This window comes from Bos grunniens, chromosome 9 (genome assembly GCF_055505025.1).
Source record: "Bos grunniens cultivar Pamir isolate PY7600 chromosome 9, Bosgru_T2T1.0, whole genome shotgun sequence".
Taxonomy (NCBI): Eukaryota; Metazoa; Chordata; class Mammalia; order Artiodactyla; family Bovidae; genus Bos; species Bos grunniens.
In genome coordinates, this window is record NC_141173.1 from 96,396,549 (window position 1) to 96,413,703 (window position 17,155).

The 17,155-nt window shown below is 49.6% G+C and overlaps 1 protein-coding gene across 1 annotated transcript in view; it reads right to left on the bottom strand.

The window, feature by feature from the left end:
- The window catches only part of TAGAP (T cell activation RhoGTPase activating protein), an 88,256-nt gene extending 71,736 nt beyond the window's left edge, over positions 1-16,520 (bottom strand). The window contains exons 1-2 of the mRNA XM_086318587.1: positions 16,383-16,520; positions 1,842-1,924 (exon numbers count right to left, since the gene is read on the bottom strand). Coding sequence (XP_086174713.1) covers positions 1,842-1,924; positions 16,383-16,454 — 155 coding nt within the window. The 5' untranslated portion in view covers positions 16,455-16,520. The remainder of the gene's footprint in view (positions 1-1,841; positions 1,925-16,382) is intronic.
- Between the last annotated feature and the right edge of the window lie 635 nt (positions 16,521-17,155).

Genomic DNA, 17,155 nt, shown 5'->3' on the forward strand with positions numbered 1-17,155 from the left:
CATCACCTACGATTTCAGTCCACTCTCCCCCATGTTTGGAGAGCCTAGGAAAGCCGTCTTCATCTGCCTGATGGAGACAATGAGTTCCCATAACTTTACCAGAGAATCTGCCATCACCTGTGGTGTCTTCGTGGAAAAGACTCTGATGATGGGAAACACTGAAGGCAGAAGGAGAAGAGGGTGACAGAGGATGAGGTGGTTGGACGGCATCACCAATTCAATGGACATGAACTTGGGCGAACTCTGGGAGATGGTGAGGGACAAAGAAGCCTGGCATGCTGCAGTCCGTGGGGTCGGGAAGAGTTGGACACGACTTGGCTACTCAACAATGACAACATGGTGTCTCATTCGTGAGCCCACATGTCTGTGACTCAGGGTTGCTGACTCAGCTCAGTGACCCTCAGGCAAGCCCCCTAAGTGTTCTGCTCTGCTCCCAGCCCCTTCTGGGCAGCCTCCCCTCCCCTCCTGGGATCCTGATCACCGCACCGGCTCTGTTGCCAGGGCAACCTTCTGAGATCAGCACCTCTTCCAGGTGATGCTGAGTGGATAGAGGCGGGGCTGTGTCTGCCGTGTCCCCTCAGGCCTCTCCTGCCCTCTGATCCCTGCCCCCAAACCATCCTTTCACAAAAGTCATGATATCAAACCTAACAACTCAAAGGCTCCCATCAGGATGGTAGCTGTATGACCTTCATTCTTAAACGACAGGAGATAGTGAGGGATTTTAGAAACAGATGGAAAATTTTATCTTCCATCAAGTGCTATGGCTTCCGCCCAAAAGCTTCCAGGAGATGTGTGAAAGCAGTAACTACCTGTCTGCAAGAACTAAGCTTTCACATTCAGGGAGGCTCTGAGGAAGGGAGGGAGCACTGTACAGGGGTCCCGGGGGCTCTCAAGTGCAGCCTGGCCCCCAGCATGAGTTGGGAACCTTCTCGTGTGTTTCAGTAGGTGTGAGTTCTATGTCCATGGCATCCTGGAATGGGGGCTCTGTGCCCAAGCGTGAGGTCTGAGGATAAAGGAGGCCACCACTGTGGAATCACAGGGGTGGCCTCCTTTCCCCGAGAGTGCTCTGGCTTGGCCACGTGCCGTCCACTGCCTGGGGCGGGCTCTGTTTGTCATCTTCCCAGGGCCCTGCCATGCTGCTTTAGGTCCCTGTAAACTCACTCTGTGCAGAGAGTTTTAGGGAAGCCCTGAGACTCTGGCGTCACTCAGATCTGAACTGGGCTCCCAGTCCTTGTCATCCGGTGATGAGTTACTCAACCTCCTCCACTTTTGTTGGGATAAAAATTGGATCCATTCCCAAGGAGAGCTGGAGGGTAAATGGTGCAACGTGGTGACGGGGAGCAGCATCGTATGGGAAATGCCTAAGAATAGGAGTTCCTTGCTGCTGTTCTGCCCTGGTTACCTCCTGGGGTGAGTGAGATCCTAGGAGGTACATGGACACTCATCCAACTTGGACCAGTTCAGCAAAGAAAAGATTGAATTTAAACATCAGTCTCAGCTCCACCTTTCACTTTGGTGAACTGTTTCTTTCCTGCTCTTTGGTCCTTTTTGGAGGGTACCCACATAATGCCAAGACCCCAGGGGTGAGCCAATGAGCAGCCCAACAACACTCTGCCCCTGTGGTGCCTGGTGCCTGGGGGTAAACTGAGGCCTTTGCTTGGTCCACCTTCATGTGGACTAGCATGACCCGTTCTGTTGTGGGAGGGATGGTGCCCTGGAGACACAGACCCCCTAGTGATGGGCTACGAAATGAGAAGAGAACCAGGCAGCACCTCCACTCAGAGAGGCTCCCCATCTGACTACTGTGGTTCCCTGCGGGGTGTGGGGAGGTCTCCACTTACCTGGCGGGGAGCCATGCCTTGCTGAACACCTTGCCCAGTCCGGTTGCTGGCACCAAGGGGTGGCGCTGGGTCAGGCTCCCAAGCTGCAGAAACAAAGCAGAGTGGGGTTGTCTTTTTATTTTTTTCAATTATATTTTTCACTTGTAATCATTTTAATTTCCACACGCAGTTTCATGGTGGAGATTACACCAACATAATGCCTAACCCTAACCCTTGGAAGGAAAGCTATAACAAACCTAGACAGCGTATTAAACGCAGAGACTTCACTTTGCTGACAAAGGTCCATATAGTCAAATGGTTTTTTAGTAGTCATGGGATGTGAGAGTTGGACCATAAAGAAGGCTGAGTGCTGAAGAACTGATACTTTCAAACTGTAGTGATGGAGAAGATTCTTGAGAGTCCCTTGGACAGCAAGGAGATCAAACCAGTCAATCCTAAAGGAAATCAACCCTGAATATTCCTTAGAAGGACTGATGCTGAAGTTCCAATACTTTGGCCACCTGATGCAAAGAGCTGACTCATTTGAAAAGACTCTGATGCTGGGAAAGATTGAGGGCAGGAGGAGAAGGAGACGACAGAGGATGAGATAGTTGGATGGCATCACTGATTCAGTGGACATGAATTTGAGCAAACTCTGGGAGGACAGAGGACCCTGGTGTGCTACAGTCCATGGGGTTGCAAAGAGTTGGATGCAACTTAGCAACAACAACAACAACAACAATTCTTTCTTCACTTTTAATAGCTCTATATTAATAGCCACACGTTCCTCTAATTTCTTAGCCACCGTGTTGCTAGACAAGTCCTTGAGATCAGTTTTGCCAAACAGCGTGTGAGTGGAAGTCCTGCATTACTCATCTGAATGACCAAATCTACATGTCACAAATCACAATATCATAATCAGAACTTTCATCTGTACAAATGTACTCGAGAGAAGGGAAAACAGGCATCCACAAAGTCTTCTTGCAAAAGATGTCCATAGGAATATCTTTCATTAAAGCCAAAATGCGCGAAGAACCCAAAGAGAGGGGGCTGCCCTGCTCTGCCCCTTTGTAAGGGAAGTGCCACCCTCAGGAAACACCAAGTCCTCAGAGCAGGGGAGGTGGGGAGGCCGCACCTCTACACCCAGACCATCGGGTGGAACTGGCCTGAGCACCCTCTCCTGCGGCACGGCAGATGCAGGGGGGCTTCTCACCAGTCCCCCCGCTCCATCACCCTCTCTGTGCAGTCAGGCTGGGTCTCTGAGTCCCTGCCTAGGCTCTGCCCACAACGCCCCCTCCAGAGATCTTTTGCCCATTTGGTACAGTCAAGAGGCTTGATTCCTGGGCCCAATTTAGAGACACTGATGCTGAAGTTGTATACTCAGCCTCTTTTAGATGTGGCAATTCAACAACCCTTAAGCAGCACTTTGGTTTTATTTCTGCAAAATACTGATCCCCAGTGTTTTCTTGGAGAAGGCAATGGCACCCCACTCCAGTACTCTTGCCTGGAAAATCCCACGGGCGGAGGAGCCTGGTAGGCTGCAGTCCATGGGGTCGCTAAGAGTCAGACACGACTGAGTGACTTCACTTTCACTTTTCACTTTCATGCATTGGAGAAGGAAATGGCACCCCACTCCAGTGTTCTTGCCTGGAAAATCCCATGGGTGGAGGAGCCTGGTAGGCTGCAGTCCATGGGGTCGTTAAGAGTCAGACACGACTGAGCGACTTCACTTTCACTTTTCACTTTCATGCATTGGAGAAGGAGATGGCAACCCACTCCAGTGTTCTTGCCTGGAGAGTCCCAGGGACGGGGGAGCCTGGTGGGCTGCCATCTATGGGGTCACACAGAGTCGGACACGACTGAAGTGACTTAGCAGTAGCAGCAGTGTTTTCTCAATGATACCTAGCTGTGTGTGTGTGAAGGAGTCTTGTTTTGCACTTTACTGAGAAAGGCCACAGATTTCTGCCACACTGTTGTCGTCGTTCAGTCACTAAGTTGTGTCCGACTCTTTGAGACCCATGGTCTGCGGCACACCAGGCGTCTCTGTTCTTCACCATCTCCATTTCAAACTCAACTCGCTCCATTCTTCTTGTCTGGAAAACCCTATGGACAGAGGAGCCTGGCAGGCGACAGTCCAGAAGGGTTGCAAAGAGCTGGATACAACCAACTGCACACGCACGCATGTCCACTGAGTTGGAGATGCCATCCAACCAGCTCCTGTTGACCTCTTCAGTGAATTTTCCAGTTTGTTGTGATTCACACAGTTAAAGACTTTAGCCACATTTCAGCTTTAATTGTGTGTGGGGGCTTCTATTCCAATCTATTGTGCTTTATAAACATCTCACACCCTCTGTTGGGGGCTTCCTAGACAGCGCCAGTGGAAAAGAACCCACCTGCCAATGCAGGAGATGGGGGTCTGATCCCTGGGTTGGGAAGCTCCCCTGGAGGAGGAAATGGCAACCCACTCCAGTATTCTTCCCTGGAGCATCCCATGGACAGAGGAGCCTGGCGGGATACAGTCCATGGAGTCGCAAAGAGTCAGACGCGACTGAAGGGACAGCATGCACGCACACACACTGTTTCCTCCCACTTTGTAGGCATTGAGGGATCTCTGGCAGGGGAGGGGGACCTGCCACTCCCAGATTGCAGGCGGCTAGTGCGGGAGCAGAGGGGACTGCGTGCCTTCCTGGTGTCCAGTGACTAGTTCGGGAGCAGAGGGGACTGCGTGCCTTCCCGGTGTCCAGTGCCCAGGCCTTCCCAGTCTAGGCTCAGCATTTAGTGATGTGGTTCTTTCTAGGCGTGTCATGAGATCTCACTACAGGTAGAAATCTAAATATTGGACCCACTCTCTGATAATCACATGCAAAAACTCATGCCAAGGTCAAACAGAAAGTTCATGGTCATCAACCACGCTGACCCTGCAGGGTAGAGTGATGGGGGTAGGGATGGCTTTCTAGCTTTGGGTGAACTTACGGGGACGATGAGGAGTTCACATGTGTATGGAGGAAGGGAGGCAGATGGCAAAATCGAGGTGAATGGTCCCCAGGAAGATATGCTGGTGGGCTGGGCCATCTCTCCCTAGAGTACCATGTGGCAGGTACATGAAGAACCTTCTGACTGAACTGGAACAAGGACAAAGGAAGTGGCTTCTAACCCGCCTGGTGTTGGGAGTGAAGAGGGGGCTCTCTTCTCTGAAGTACCTGTTCTGTGTCCCAGCTATGCCTAAAAGCCAACCCTGTAGAGTCATTCCCATCCAAAAGGGTTTCTGCCTCCCGATAAAAGATAACATTACAAGACACTCGTACTCATTTAAACCTCCAGGCTGTGATTTATTCTTTCCCTAAAAGCAGGTTTTCCTAAGAGGGGAAGTAGGGTGAAGCTGAAGATGCTGGAAACCTACTCTGCAACCCAAGAAGGTCTGACCTCACAACTCTGTCTGCTCTATCCAGCTCTGGGGGTCAGGCAAGGCCTCTTTGGAAGATTCCCCAAAATCTTGTCATTCTTTTTCTGCTGCCCTTTCCAGAAAGGCAAAGTAGCGGCAGAGGGAAACCCAGCTTCGTTAGGGAAGCTGTGAGCATGAGAAACACGCTCATGCTGGGCCTGGCAGGACCTACAGAGGCCAATGGGAAGCTCTTGAACCATCCCGGGCACTCCCTGGGCCGGGTACTGTCTGGGCCGGGCACACTCCACACTGGCCTCTCTCCATGCCACTGTGGGGGCCAGCCACTGCCCTCGGTGGGCGGGTTGCCGCCTGAGTCCTCAGCCAGAGGGAGGTCACGCTCTTTGTTTCCCTCGCACCGTTGCCCTGAAGCGTGGGCTGAGCTCCCTGGCTCCAGACATGGTGGTTCTGTGCCTTCCAGCAGGTTCTGCAGGAGTAGGGGTTGGTGCTGCCCACTGGCTGGGGGGCTGGCTGGGCCCTGGGAGCCTGCGTGGAGGTGGCCTCACACCAGTTTTCCACCTCAGCCTCTCTCCACCTGGCTTCATGACAGTTGATCCTGCTGGGATCCCCTGAGGCAGCAGAGGGCCCCAAATACCCTGTAACTCGGGCTCTGAGTTGGCACACAGAAGGAAGTGAAGACCAGGAGAGAGGGATGTCTGAACTCAGGAGGTCTGGGTTGGAGTGCTGCCACCTGTCCTGTGAGCTGAGCCAAGCTGCTGAGCCTTCTGTATGGAGCCTCAGTCTCCTGATCTGTAAAATGGGCACGCCCTGGGTTCTCTCCTGCTTTTCCTTACCCCTTCAACAGGAATAGGATATTCATTTAAATCAGTTTTCTAAGCCTGATTTCTTGTGAAATGAAATACTTTATTTTCTTACGAAAGGAAATGAGAATATGAGAGAGCAGGTAGGAGATTTGGGAGGTGGAGGTAGGCGTAAAGGGTTACTAATTCCCTCAACACATCCCTACAACTTTGCTGTCTATTTTTTTTAATTTTATTTACTGACTTATTTTTTGCTGTGCCACCACACAGACTGTGGGACCGTGGTTCCCCAAACAGGGGCTGAACCCGGGCCATGGTAGTGAAAGCCTGGAATCCTAACCACTAGGCCCCCAGGGAACTGTCACTACTCCAGGCTTCCGAGTGTTCTTGTCTCAGAACAGTATCAAATCAAGTCTGTTATCTAAGCCCTCCATCAGATCCTCTGAGAAGCTGACAGCCTGAGTGCCTGGAACCTGGGTTAGCTGTGTCCCCATCAGATAGCATGTCCCCAAGACAGAGACGGTATCTTCTTATTCCATCTCCTTTCCCCAGAGTCTTGTAGCCCAGGGCCAAGTGTGTATAAGTGCAAGACGACGTTGGTGATGGTGGACGTGAGTCCCTGGTGGGCAGAGCACATCTGCTCCCTCCCCGTCTTCCTAGCACAAGGCTGACAGCAGTGTGGAGGCCAGCAATCTAGCATCTAGTGGGCTTACTCACCAAACGCTAAATGCATAAAGCCAACCACAAGTGAACAAAGCATCAATACATACTGACAGTGCGGAAGAGGGAGAAGGCGATGGCACCCGCTCCAGTACTCTTCCCTGGAAAACCCCATGGACGGAGGAGCCTGTAGCTGCAGTCCATGGGGTTGCAAGAGTCAGACACGACGGAGCGACTTCACTTCCACTTTCATGCATTGGAGAAGGAAATGGCAACCCACTCCAACCCACTCCAGTGTTCTCGCCTGGAGAATCCCAGGGACGGGGGAGCCTGGTGGGCTGCCGTCTATGGGGTCACACAGAGTCGGACATGACTGAAGCGACTTAGCAGCAGCAGTGTGGAATTGAGCAGGTAAGGTACCATAGCTACATAAGACATAACTGCAGTGGCTTTCATGTGTCATATTTTGACTACAGAGTTGGAAGAAATAGGTTTTTTTTCTCTGTTTATGGTGCAGATTAAGGAGCCATCCATTTGTTCTCGCACACTGGCAAGACACCTGGCCCTTCTCCAGTCGTTCCAGCTATGGTGCTCCATGCAAGATCCTGCATTGACTACTGGCAGGGCACATACGAGGCGTGTCCTGTCCTCAGGCAGCTATGTGAAAAGGGAAGCTTCTGACAGGCAGCACTGGGGATAATATCTGACTGCATGGAAACGCCAATGGGAGATGCTCAGCAGAATTACAGCTGTCAGAGCAGGCTTCCTGGAGGAGGTGGCTTATGAGCGGGACCTAGAAATACCAGCAGGATTGGGGCAGGTCAGGCAGAAGAATTGATGCTTTCCAACTGTGGTGCTGGAGAAGACTCTTAAGAGTCCCTTGGACTGCAAGGAGATCAAACCAGTCCATCCTAATGGAAATCAACCCTGAATATTCATTGGAAAGAGTGATGCTGAAGCTCCAATACTCTGGCCATGTGGTGCAGAGAGCCAACTCATTGGAAAAGACCCTGATGTTGCGAAAGACTGAAGGTCAAAGGAGAAGGGGGTTAGCAGAGGATGAGATGGTTGGATGGTATCACTGACTCAAAGCACATGAACCTGGGCAAACTCTGGCAGGAGATACTGAAGGACAGGGAAGCTTGGCATGCTGCAGTCCATGGGGTTGCAAAGAGTCAGACAGGACTTAGCTACTGAACGATAAAAATGGGCACGTGGGACTTGGGAGTGGGCAGGGATGCTCAGGCCCAGGGAACAGATGAACAGTCTGTCTGGAGGAGGAAACGGGGGAACTAGAGGGCAGGAAAGATATTTCACATGGCCTGTTGTATCCCACATTCAGGAGGTGACCACACGAGCGAGGCTGGATGGATACACTTTAGCTAATCCTGGAAGAAATCATGATCTCAAAACCAGTATGTGTCCCCAGCTTCAGACCCAGTTTCTTCCTGGCGGGTCCCTGGGCCCACACCTCAGCACCACTGCCCTTTTTAAACAGGTGGTGGGTGGAGATGGAGGCGCAGTGGGACTTGCCAAACGCCCTTGTGGTGACCTTTAAAATCCGAGGCTTTCTTGATGTTTCTAAACACCTCTACCCGCCACCCCCAGACAGAATTCTCTGTTGCAGGGCTCTAGCTGGACTCTAAATGATTACAGCTCTGGAGGCTAGGCGCCTTCTTCTGGTCAGAGTTGGTAACTGCGGCACCCAAAGGGCCATTTTCCAGACTTCTCTTGGCAGAGTCCAGTGGAAATTCCCCTTGGGGTGAGTAACAGTTAATAGTTACTGAAGACTTCTTGCAGGTCAGGCACCTTCCCAGGGGATTGTGTAGATGGTCCCATTTGTTTTCCTCCTAGTTACTCTCGGAGGTGTTAGTTATTATTCTCATCTTTACCAAAAGGACATCGAAACACCAAGAATTCAGAATTTGCCCAAGTTTACATAACCAGCAATCAACCAAGGTATGCCTGCTGACATGAGCTGACTCTTAACAACAGAATGCAGGACTTACAGTTCTTATTTTTACAGATTTGTAGCATGGTGATACTTGTTATTTAAGGACATATTATGAAAACCCCATTGTTTTGAAGGGTACAAATTGTTCAACTCAAAAAACTTTAAATATCTACTATCTGCAAGGCCCTAGCAATGCTACATCATGAAGGACAGTGTTACAATAACAAACTCACAGTGTGGTAACAAGACATGTATTCAAATAATCACAACACAGAAAGAATGTTCTAGAAGAATGCTGTGACTGTTATGGGAACACAGGGAGGAAACGTGATTTCTGGAATGGAGCTGGGGCTGGTGGGAGCAGATCTGATAGAACCTGCTGGAAGGGTGACCTGACCTTTGATCTGAGATGGTGTTGGGGTAGATGATGCAGATGGTGGCAGGCGTGGGTGGGGAGAGGCATGGGCTGGTAGGGGGAGAAGTTCTAGCAAAGGCCGTGGGGCAGGAAATCGGAGGGTGTCCAGGAGTCAGTGGGTGAGTGAGAACGCAGGTAAGAATGGAAAGTAAGGATGGCCAGATGGCTAAGGGGTTAAGGATTCAAATTATACACATGGAAAGTTCTGGATCAGGAGAGTGATGAAAGCAAGAAATATGTTAGTGCAACAAAATTGTGAGCAAGACCAGTTTTAAGGAGAGGAGAAGGAAATGGCAACCCACTCCAGTGTTCTTGCCTGGAGAATTCCAGGGACGGCGGAGCCTGGTGGGCTGCCGTCTATGGGGTCACACAGAGTCGGACACGACTGAAGCGACTTAGCAGAAGGTACCTACACTGCAGTAACACTTGCAAAGATCCTCAAAGGGCACTATAAACAAACCATCCCCTGATGTGCTGGCCCTCCCACCCTTAGCCCTCTTCAGTTCCTGTGGCTGGACTAATGGTAAAATTGATACAAGACAGTTTAACGGGAGAAAATAAAAACCCATTTTAATTCACAGGCATGGAGGTCCCACAGAAATGAGAGCAGGTTTAGTTTTTATACTTTTTAGACCAAGAAGCAATGCATTTGTGAGGAGTTGGCAGGACAAAGAAACACAGGGTTGGGTTTCCGTCTTGCATTGTCCATTTCTTAAGTAACTTGAATTCAAAATAACCGAGATGTCATTGAGGCACATTTTGGGGCTGCCTGCCCTGATTCCAAAGAGTTGACTCATTGGAAAAGACTCTGATGCTGGGAGGGATTGGGGGCAGAAGGAGAAGGGGACGACAGAGGATGAGATGGCTGGATGGCATCACTGACTCGATGGACGTGAGTCTGAGTGAACTCTGGGAGTTGGTGATGGACAGGGAGGCCTGGCGTGCTGTGATTCATGGGGTCGCAAAGAGTCGGACACGACTGAGTGACTGAACTGAACTGAACTGAACTGTCCTGATTCCCAACACCAGCATGCAGGATGGTTCATGTCAATGGCCACCCTGCCTGACATGGACTGTGGGGATAAAAGCTCAGCAACCTCACAATGCACTGTTTATAAACACGTTTATGTATATATCCTAGTTTGTCTACACAACTGAGAGCCAAATGTGTTTCCAAAGACATTTAACATACAAAACAAGAGTAACAGTAAAGACAGAGCAAAACAGCTACCTGAAATTTGGAGAGGTCACGTGCTTTGCCTGAGGTCCCACAGCTGTAAGCGGTGGGATGGCTGTGGGCAGTCACCTACATGCTATGAGTTAATAGGTTCTTCTAAATTTCCCATTTTAAATATTACATTCTGTCATCCTATGATCCAGCAATTCTGCTCCTAGGTATCTACCCAAGGGAAATGAAAATCTATGTCCACACAAAAACTTGTATGTGAATGTACATAGCAGCGTTATTCCCAATCACCAAAAAAAAAAAAAAATGAGAACAACCTAATGTCCATCAACTGATGAGTGGATAAACAAAATGTGGTCTATTCCCACAGTGAAACAATATTCAGCCATAACAGGGAACATAGTACTATGTAGCTACAACAGGCACGGGAAACATTGTGCTAAGAGAAAGCAGCCAGTCACAAAGACCACGTGTTATATGATTCCATTTATAGAAAGTATCTGTGACATGAAGTCCACTCAGTCGTGTCCGACTCTTTGCGATCCGGTGGACTGTAGCCTACCAGGCTCTTCCATCCATGAGATTCTCCAGGCAAGAGTACTGGAGTGGGTTGCCATTGCCTTCTCCTATAGGAAGTGTCTAGAACAGACAAATCTCTAGAGGCAGGAAGTAGATTAATGCTTGCCAGGAGGTGGGAAGAATGGGACGGGGGGTTCCCTGCTGATGTCTGGGGATTCTGATTTGGGTGATGGGAATGTTCTGGAGTTAGTGGCGATGGCTGAACCACCGAGCATGTGAATGATAACTCAATTAAAATGCTTGTTTTAAAACTGTGTCCCAAACTGAATTCTTTATTCTCTTTGCCACATAGCCTGTATTTCTGCTCACCAGAGAAGCTCCTCTTTAAAAAGGCAAATGCTTTACCAAAGCCTTCGGTCAGTTGTGCCTTAGAGAGATTCTTCTAACCTCCCACAAGGGTCAACGCTGAGAGCACAGCTGTTTGGAAAAGGAGTCAGGGCCCAGAAGAGGAACTCTGCCGTGGGAGGTGTGGATTTGGCTGATGGGGGAACCTCGAGGCGGGCTGGTGCCTGGGAGGCTGGGGTCAGGTCTGTGAGGTGGGACGGAGGACCCTTACTGCAGGACCCATGGGGGTCACTCCAGAGGACACTGGTTGAGACGTTTTGAGATGCCTCTGTTTTCCCTCTGCTGAGTCACAAAGTAATTTATAATAGACGACTTCTTCTGTTATTTACCATTAAAAGAGGACCAGGATTGTAGAGCAGAGCCTGTGTTTTAATGGGTTCATATCCAGCTCTCCACGGAGTAGCCATGACCTTGGGCAAGTTACTTCACCTCCACGCCTCTCTCTTTCATTTGTAAAATGGTAATAGTGACAATTATTATTGAATTATGAAGTGATTCACATGTAAATGTAAAATGAAATAATGATAACTATCCCCGCAGCGCTATTATGGGTATTGGATTTTTTTTTTTTTTAATTTCCTGCTGCACTTGAGTCACATCTTGGGCTTCCCAGGTAGCACTAGTGATAGAGAACCTGGCAATGCAGGAGACACGAGACAGGTTCCATCCCTGGCTCAGGAAGATGCCCTGGAGGAGGGCACGGCAACCCACTCCAGTATTCTTGCCTGGAGAATCCCACAGACAGAGGAGCCCAGCAGGCTACAGTCCACGGGGTCAAAAAGAGTCGGACGCAACTGGAGGGACTTAGCACGCATGCATGAGGCATCTCTTAGTTCCCTGACCAGGGAATGAACGCATGCCCCCTGCACTGGGAGTGCAGAGTCTTAAGCACGGGACCACGAGGGAAATCCCTGGATGAACTGTTTTTAACCAGAGTGCTCAGAACAGTGCCGGGCACTTACTGAGGGCTCTGCTGTATATGTACTTGAGATTTTATAGACTCTGGACAGCAGGTGCACCTTTTTGAAAAGCTTACTGAGGAAAAGAATTACATTCTGCTTTCTTTCAGGCTGCTTATTTCACATTTCGCCCATGTTTGTCTGTTAGGAAGAGCCTGGAGCATGTTTGTTACAAGTTAACAAAAGGACTGTTACACTTTGAATCTTATCTTAATTCTGTGCCCCACTGGAAAGAAAGTTTCCAAATGGGAAAAAATTTTGTAATTTTAAATACATCTGAAGGAAATGGATTGCATGGTTGGAGGGTACAGAGATGTGATTTTGCTGAGCAAGGCTGCCTTTCTCACATAGCCTGCTTCTATGAAGTTACAGTTTGGGCGTGAGAACCAGGCCAACCCTTAGATTTGAGCAGATAATTCAGAATCCATGAATATGGGCCAGCTCCCTACAGAGGAGGTAGAAGTGTGGGTGGTTTGGGCGGCTCAGCAGGACTTCAGGCCCGGATGCATCACTACCTTTGTAGGATTGTAACTGTGTAAGGGCATGTCTTGGGCTTTCTAGGTGGTTCAGTGGTAAAGAATCCGCCTGCCAATGCAGGAGACCCGGGTTTGATCCCTGGGTTGGGAAGATCCCCTGGAGAAGGAAATGGCAATCCACTCCAGTATTCTTGCCTGGGAGTTCCCATGGACAGAGCAGCCTGGTGGGCTACAGTCTGTGGGCTTGCAAAGAACCAGGCACGTCTGAGAGACTGAACAACAAAGGGCATGTCCCACACCCACGAGGGCCCTGCTGATTGAAGTCCACCCCACCAGGAATCCCAGGGCTTTCTGTGTTTGGAGGATTGGCAAGGAGAAGGGAGCAGACACGTTCCCGCAGGTCACTCAGCAACACCTCTTTGAGGGCACGTGGCATTGCTATGAAATCAGTCAGGATCACAAGTTAGAGAGCCTTTGACAAAACCCAGCTTCTTTTCTAAGACACAGCCCAAGGGCTCTTCCCGTTGTGGGTCTGCAGAGCAATCCACCTGAAGCGCCATAGCCTGACTCAGAGTTCCCACCAGCCACGCTTGGGTGTCAGACAAACCGCCCAGCAACAGCGCTCGTTGCGATCTCAGGCCTTCACTCATACGGAAGTGATGTTTCAGGGGCTGTGGTGTGTGTTAACAGGAAGTCAGGTCCCGGCAGGACCACCACCATGCCTCTGTAGGTGATCGTCACTGACAATATGGAATCTGGGGTCATGGGGTGGACAGCGAGCCACCAAACATCGGAGGAGGTGAGGGAAGTGCTGGATCTGGGTGTCCCCAAGGGACTACATGCTCAAGCTCACAGGAACCAGTTCCCAGAGGCAAGTCAACGGGGCGGCTGTGAGAAGCAGAGACAGAAGGCTGATGTCAGGCCCTCTTTGGTGGAATGTTGCCTGATGAAGCTGGAAATGGGATCAAGGACCAGGCGCAACCCCAGATCCAGCATTGGGATGGTGGCCTTGGCTTGTGGTGAAGCCTAACGGGTGTGTCACAGCCTGATCCAAGGTGGTTGGCTACAACCAGTGGGGGCACCAGGCGGCGCTGGGAGGGCAGCTCACACTCCCTGGGAGGGCCCCAGCCAGGGGTGATGACAGAACGTCAGACCTTTTCCTTGGTGGCTTCCACTGGCTTTCCCTGTAGCCATCGTGGCCTTTGTTTTTTAATAAAGGCTACACACAATGGAAAGAAATTAGGCAATAAAGAGAAAAGCCAGAGTTTATCATTACAGAGAAACAGCAGAAGGGGCAAGGCTCCCCCCTCCACCCCGTGCTGACCAGAGGCAGTGGTGAATGGAGGGTGGAGGGTGAGGGCTGGGCTGGGCTGGGTACACGAGCCGCTGCTACAGGTTGGTGACCTGAATGAGCTCTTTCAAATCAAACAGGCTTCCACGTGTCCCCGGAGTCCCCCTGTCTTTTCTTCCAGAATCTGATACTGTTGCAATTTTGAGGTCATTATCCTCAGCAATGAAAAAACCGTTTAGAGACAAAGAAGGAAAAGCAAAAATTTAGCTCGCTTTTGCTTCCACTCAAATATTGGGACCACAGCGTCCAGAAGGTTCTTAAAAGAAGCCTGTTTGAACTAATGCTCCTGAAATTACAGGCCCTAGACTACTTTTGCTTTATGATTTAAAAAGTTGAACTCTAACTGGTCTTTCTTTTCTTGCAAATGAGAAGTTTTGTTATTAACTAATAATCAATTTTTCAACCTTTTCCCCTCAAAAGCTTTGTGCATGCACGGTGGCCCATTTTCCACATCCACTCCTCCTCACCTGACAGTGAGCCCTGTTGACTTCTGCCTCCAGAATGTCCCACAAAACGCCCCATCCTCTGGGCTCCCACCTAGGCCCTCATCTTTCTTGCCCCTCTTTTTGCAGGAACATTAAGATCAAGAGGTGTTCCTGTCATTGCTCTCCACCCCCTCCAACTTGCGCTCTCTATTGTTGCCAGATTGTCACTTAAAAAAAATTTTTTTTTATGCGGACCATGTTTAAAGTCTGTATTGAATTTTTTAATAATATCTTTTCTGTTTCCTGTTTTGGTTTTTTGGCCGAGAGAGGCAGGTAGGATCCTAGATCCTAGATCAATCCCTAGGCCAAGGGATTGAACTCACACCCCTTGCATCGGAAGGTGAAGTCCTGACCACTGGATTGCAGGGAAATCCCTCAGGTTGTCACTTAAACCACAGATCTGTACACGCCACTTTCCTGCAGTAGAGCTGTGAGTCCTCACCTGGAGCACAGGCCCTGCATCCCAACAGCACATCCTGGACACACCTTCCATCCAGGTCTGTGGCCGGATGTTCCCCTGCCTGCAAGTCCCTTCTCTGCCTGGCAAACTCCTATGCTTCCTGCAAGACCTGGCCCAGGGCATCTCTTCTAGAAGCCCCCCGTGGGGAAGGCCTCCTCTCTGTACTCCCCTGACACCTGCGACCTCACTGCACTGTCCAGAGTCTGTGCTGGGCTTCTCCACCAGCCATGGGCTCCTCCGTTTGGTTGGCCCAAGGTCCTCCACGTGCCTGCATTTGATCCATGCTTGTCACCTGCACAAGTGTCTACGTGGAGAGGGCAGCTGCTAAGTGCAGTTACAAAGAAGAAACAACCCCTAAAGCTTCGTTTCCAAGAACACCGGCCAGCTGAGATGGAAGATTCCTGGTGGGTCTACTTCAGACAGAGTCACGCTCTTGCTGTCCCAAGAGGTGACACAAATCCTTAGCCTTGTCTCTTATGGGGTGGTTGAGTTTCTCCCTAACGACTTCTGCCCTGGGCCAAGTCAAGTGCCCCTGCGGCGCCTTTAAATTTGGCTGAGGTGGTCTACATTTAAACCTCTTATCCCTTCTCCTTCCCTTTGCTCCAAGATGTATCATTTCATGTGAACTCTACAGAGTCATCTTTAAGGAAGATATCCACTCCTTAAATAAACAGAAGTTTCATTTCACTTAACAAGTGTTACATTGATCTAGCATCAACAAGCAACTGTTGATTTCAATTTAACATCATTTGTAAATGAACTAACAAATCACAATCATTTAACATCATGCCTACTGCCTGGGCTGGTGCTCTGTACACAGAATTATGACTGTTCTTGACTGTAAGCTAAATTCAGAGATTTATGTTCCTGAAAATGTGAAGACTTGCTTTTTCTCTTCTATGCTAAATGTTTCTTTTAAAGTGAATTTAAAAAATCACTTTGAGAGCCCTTTATCACAGTATCTAGTGCGACCTACCCCCAGTACTTAGAGGAAGAGCTAAAAACAATAAACAGGAAAGGGCAGAAGACACCAACAACATAAGGAGGAGAGGTGTAGATTTGGGGGTTTAGATATACAATACCAACCCTGAGCCTCAACAAATGGCCCCCTCCTCCCCCTAGAGTTTTAGTTCGAGATTTCTAAATAAATCTCTTTTAAAAATAAAATAAGAAATATATGCTCACTGTAGAAAAACAGAAAATATGGGTAATACATAAATAGTGAAAATGCACAATCGACCAAAATTCTTACATGTAAACTAACCATGGTTAACATTCCAGTAGAGATTATTTCAGACCTTCATATTAATATATTCTTCTAGATAGCTACATAAACCAATTTTGGGTCAACCAATATATACTGTTCTGAATAATGACCTTTAAGTTGGAGTCTATTTTTAGTCCCCTTTGGCGGGGGGAAGACTTTCTATATTCGACTCCCCTTAGTATCTGAGTTCCCAGTGGACCTTCAGGCTTAAGCCTCCCTACTCACCATGCTTTTTGCAGCGGGGACCCCATCACGGCTTTTCCCTGGGGGTGCTCTCGGAGCCTGGGGACCAGGCATGCTGGGGCAGCTCCAGGAGAGCCAGGAGCTGAGCTCAGAGTCTCACGACCACAGTGGACCTGAGCAGCCCGGACCCACGCTGGTCATTCCGGGCGGCGGTGCGGTCAGAAGCGCTGTTCCCAGCCGAGGACTCAGGCGCTTCACGCATGCGCCTGCCCTTTGTCTCGGGGACTCGCTCTATCTGCCAACTGGCTAGAAAGTTGCGAGTTCTCGCTCCTTCCTTTTCTCTCTCTGTCTCTTTCACCCTGCACTTGGTCTGGCCTGCCGAATTCTAAAGAACTTCATGCCACAAGGGTCTGTTTTCAGCAAATGTGACTTGCCCAAAACGGGTCGCCCAGCATCTCTCATATCAGAAGCTTCCATCAACTGCTGGTCACTCTTACCCAAAAGAACAGTGCAGACCAGTGAATGGAAAGCAGTGCACGGGTCCCCTGCGTGTCCAGTAGGAAGTGGCTCCGGAGCGATTGCTTTTTATAGCGCGCACAGGTGGCCGGTACAAGCCCCTCGTGAAGGCGGAGGGCTGGACTCCCCGCCTTTGCAGAGAGAAACCTTTTCAGAGAGAATAGAAGCTCGAACGAATGATTTGCTTTCTTCTGAGAACATGAGAGCGTTAATTAAAAAATTTTTTTCTTGGTGAAGATCCCCTTTTTGGCTGAATCCATTCATATTGGTGATCAACGGAACACACGGATTTCTTAAGA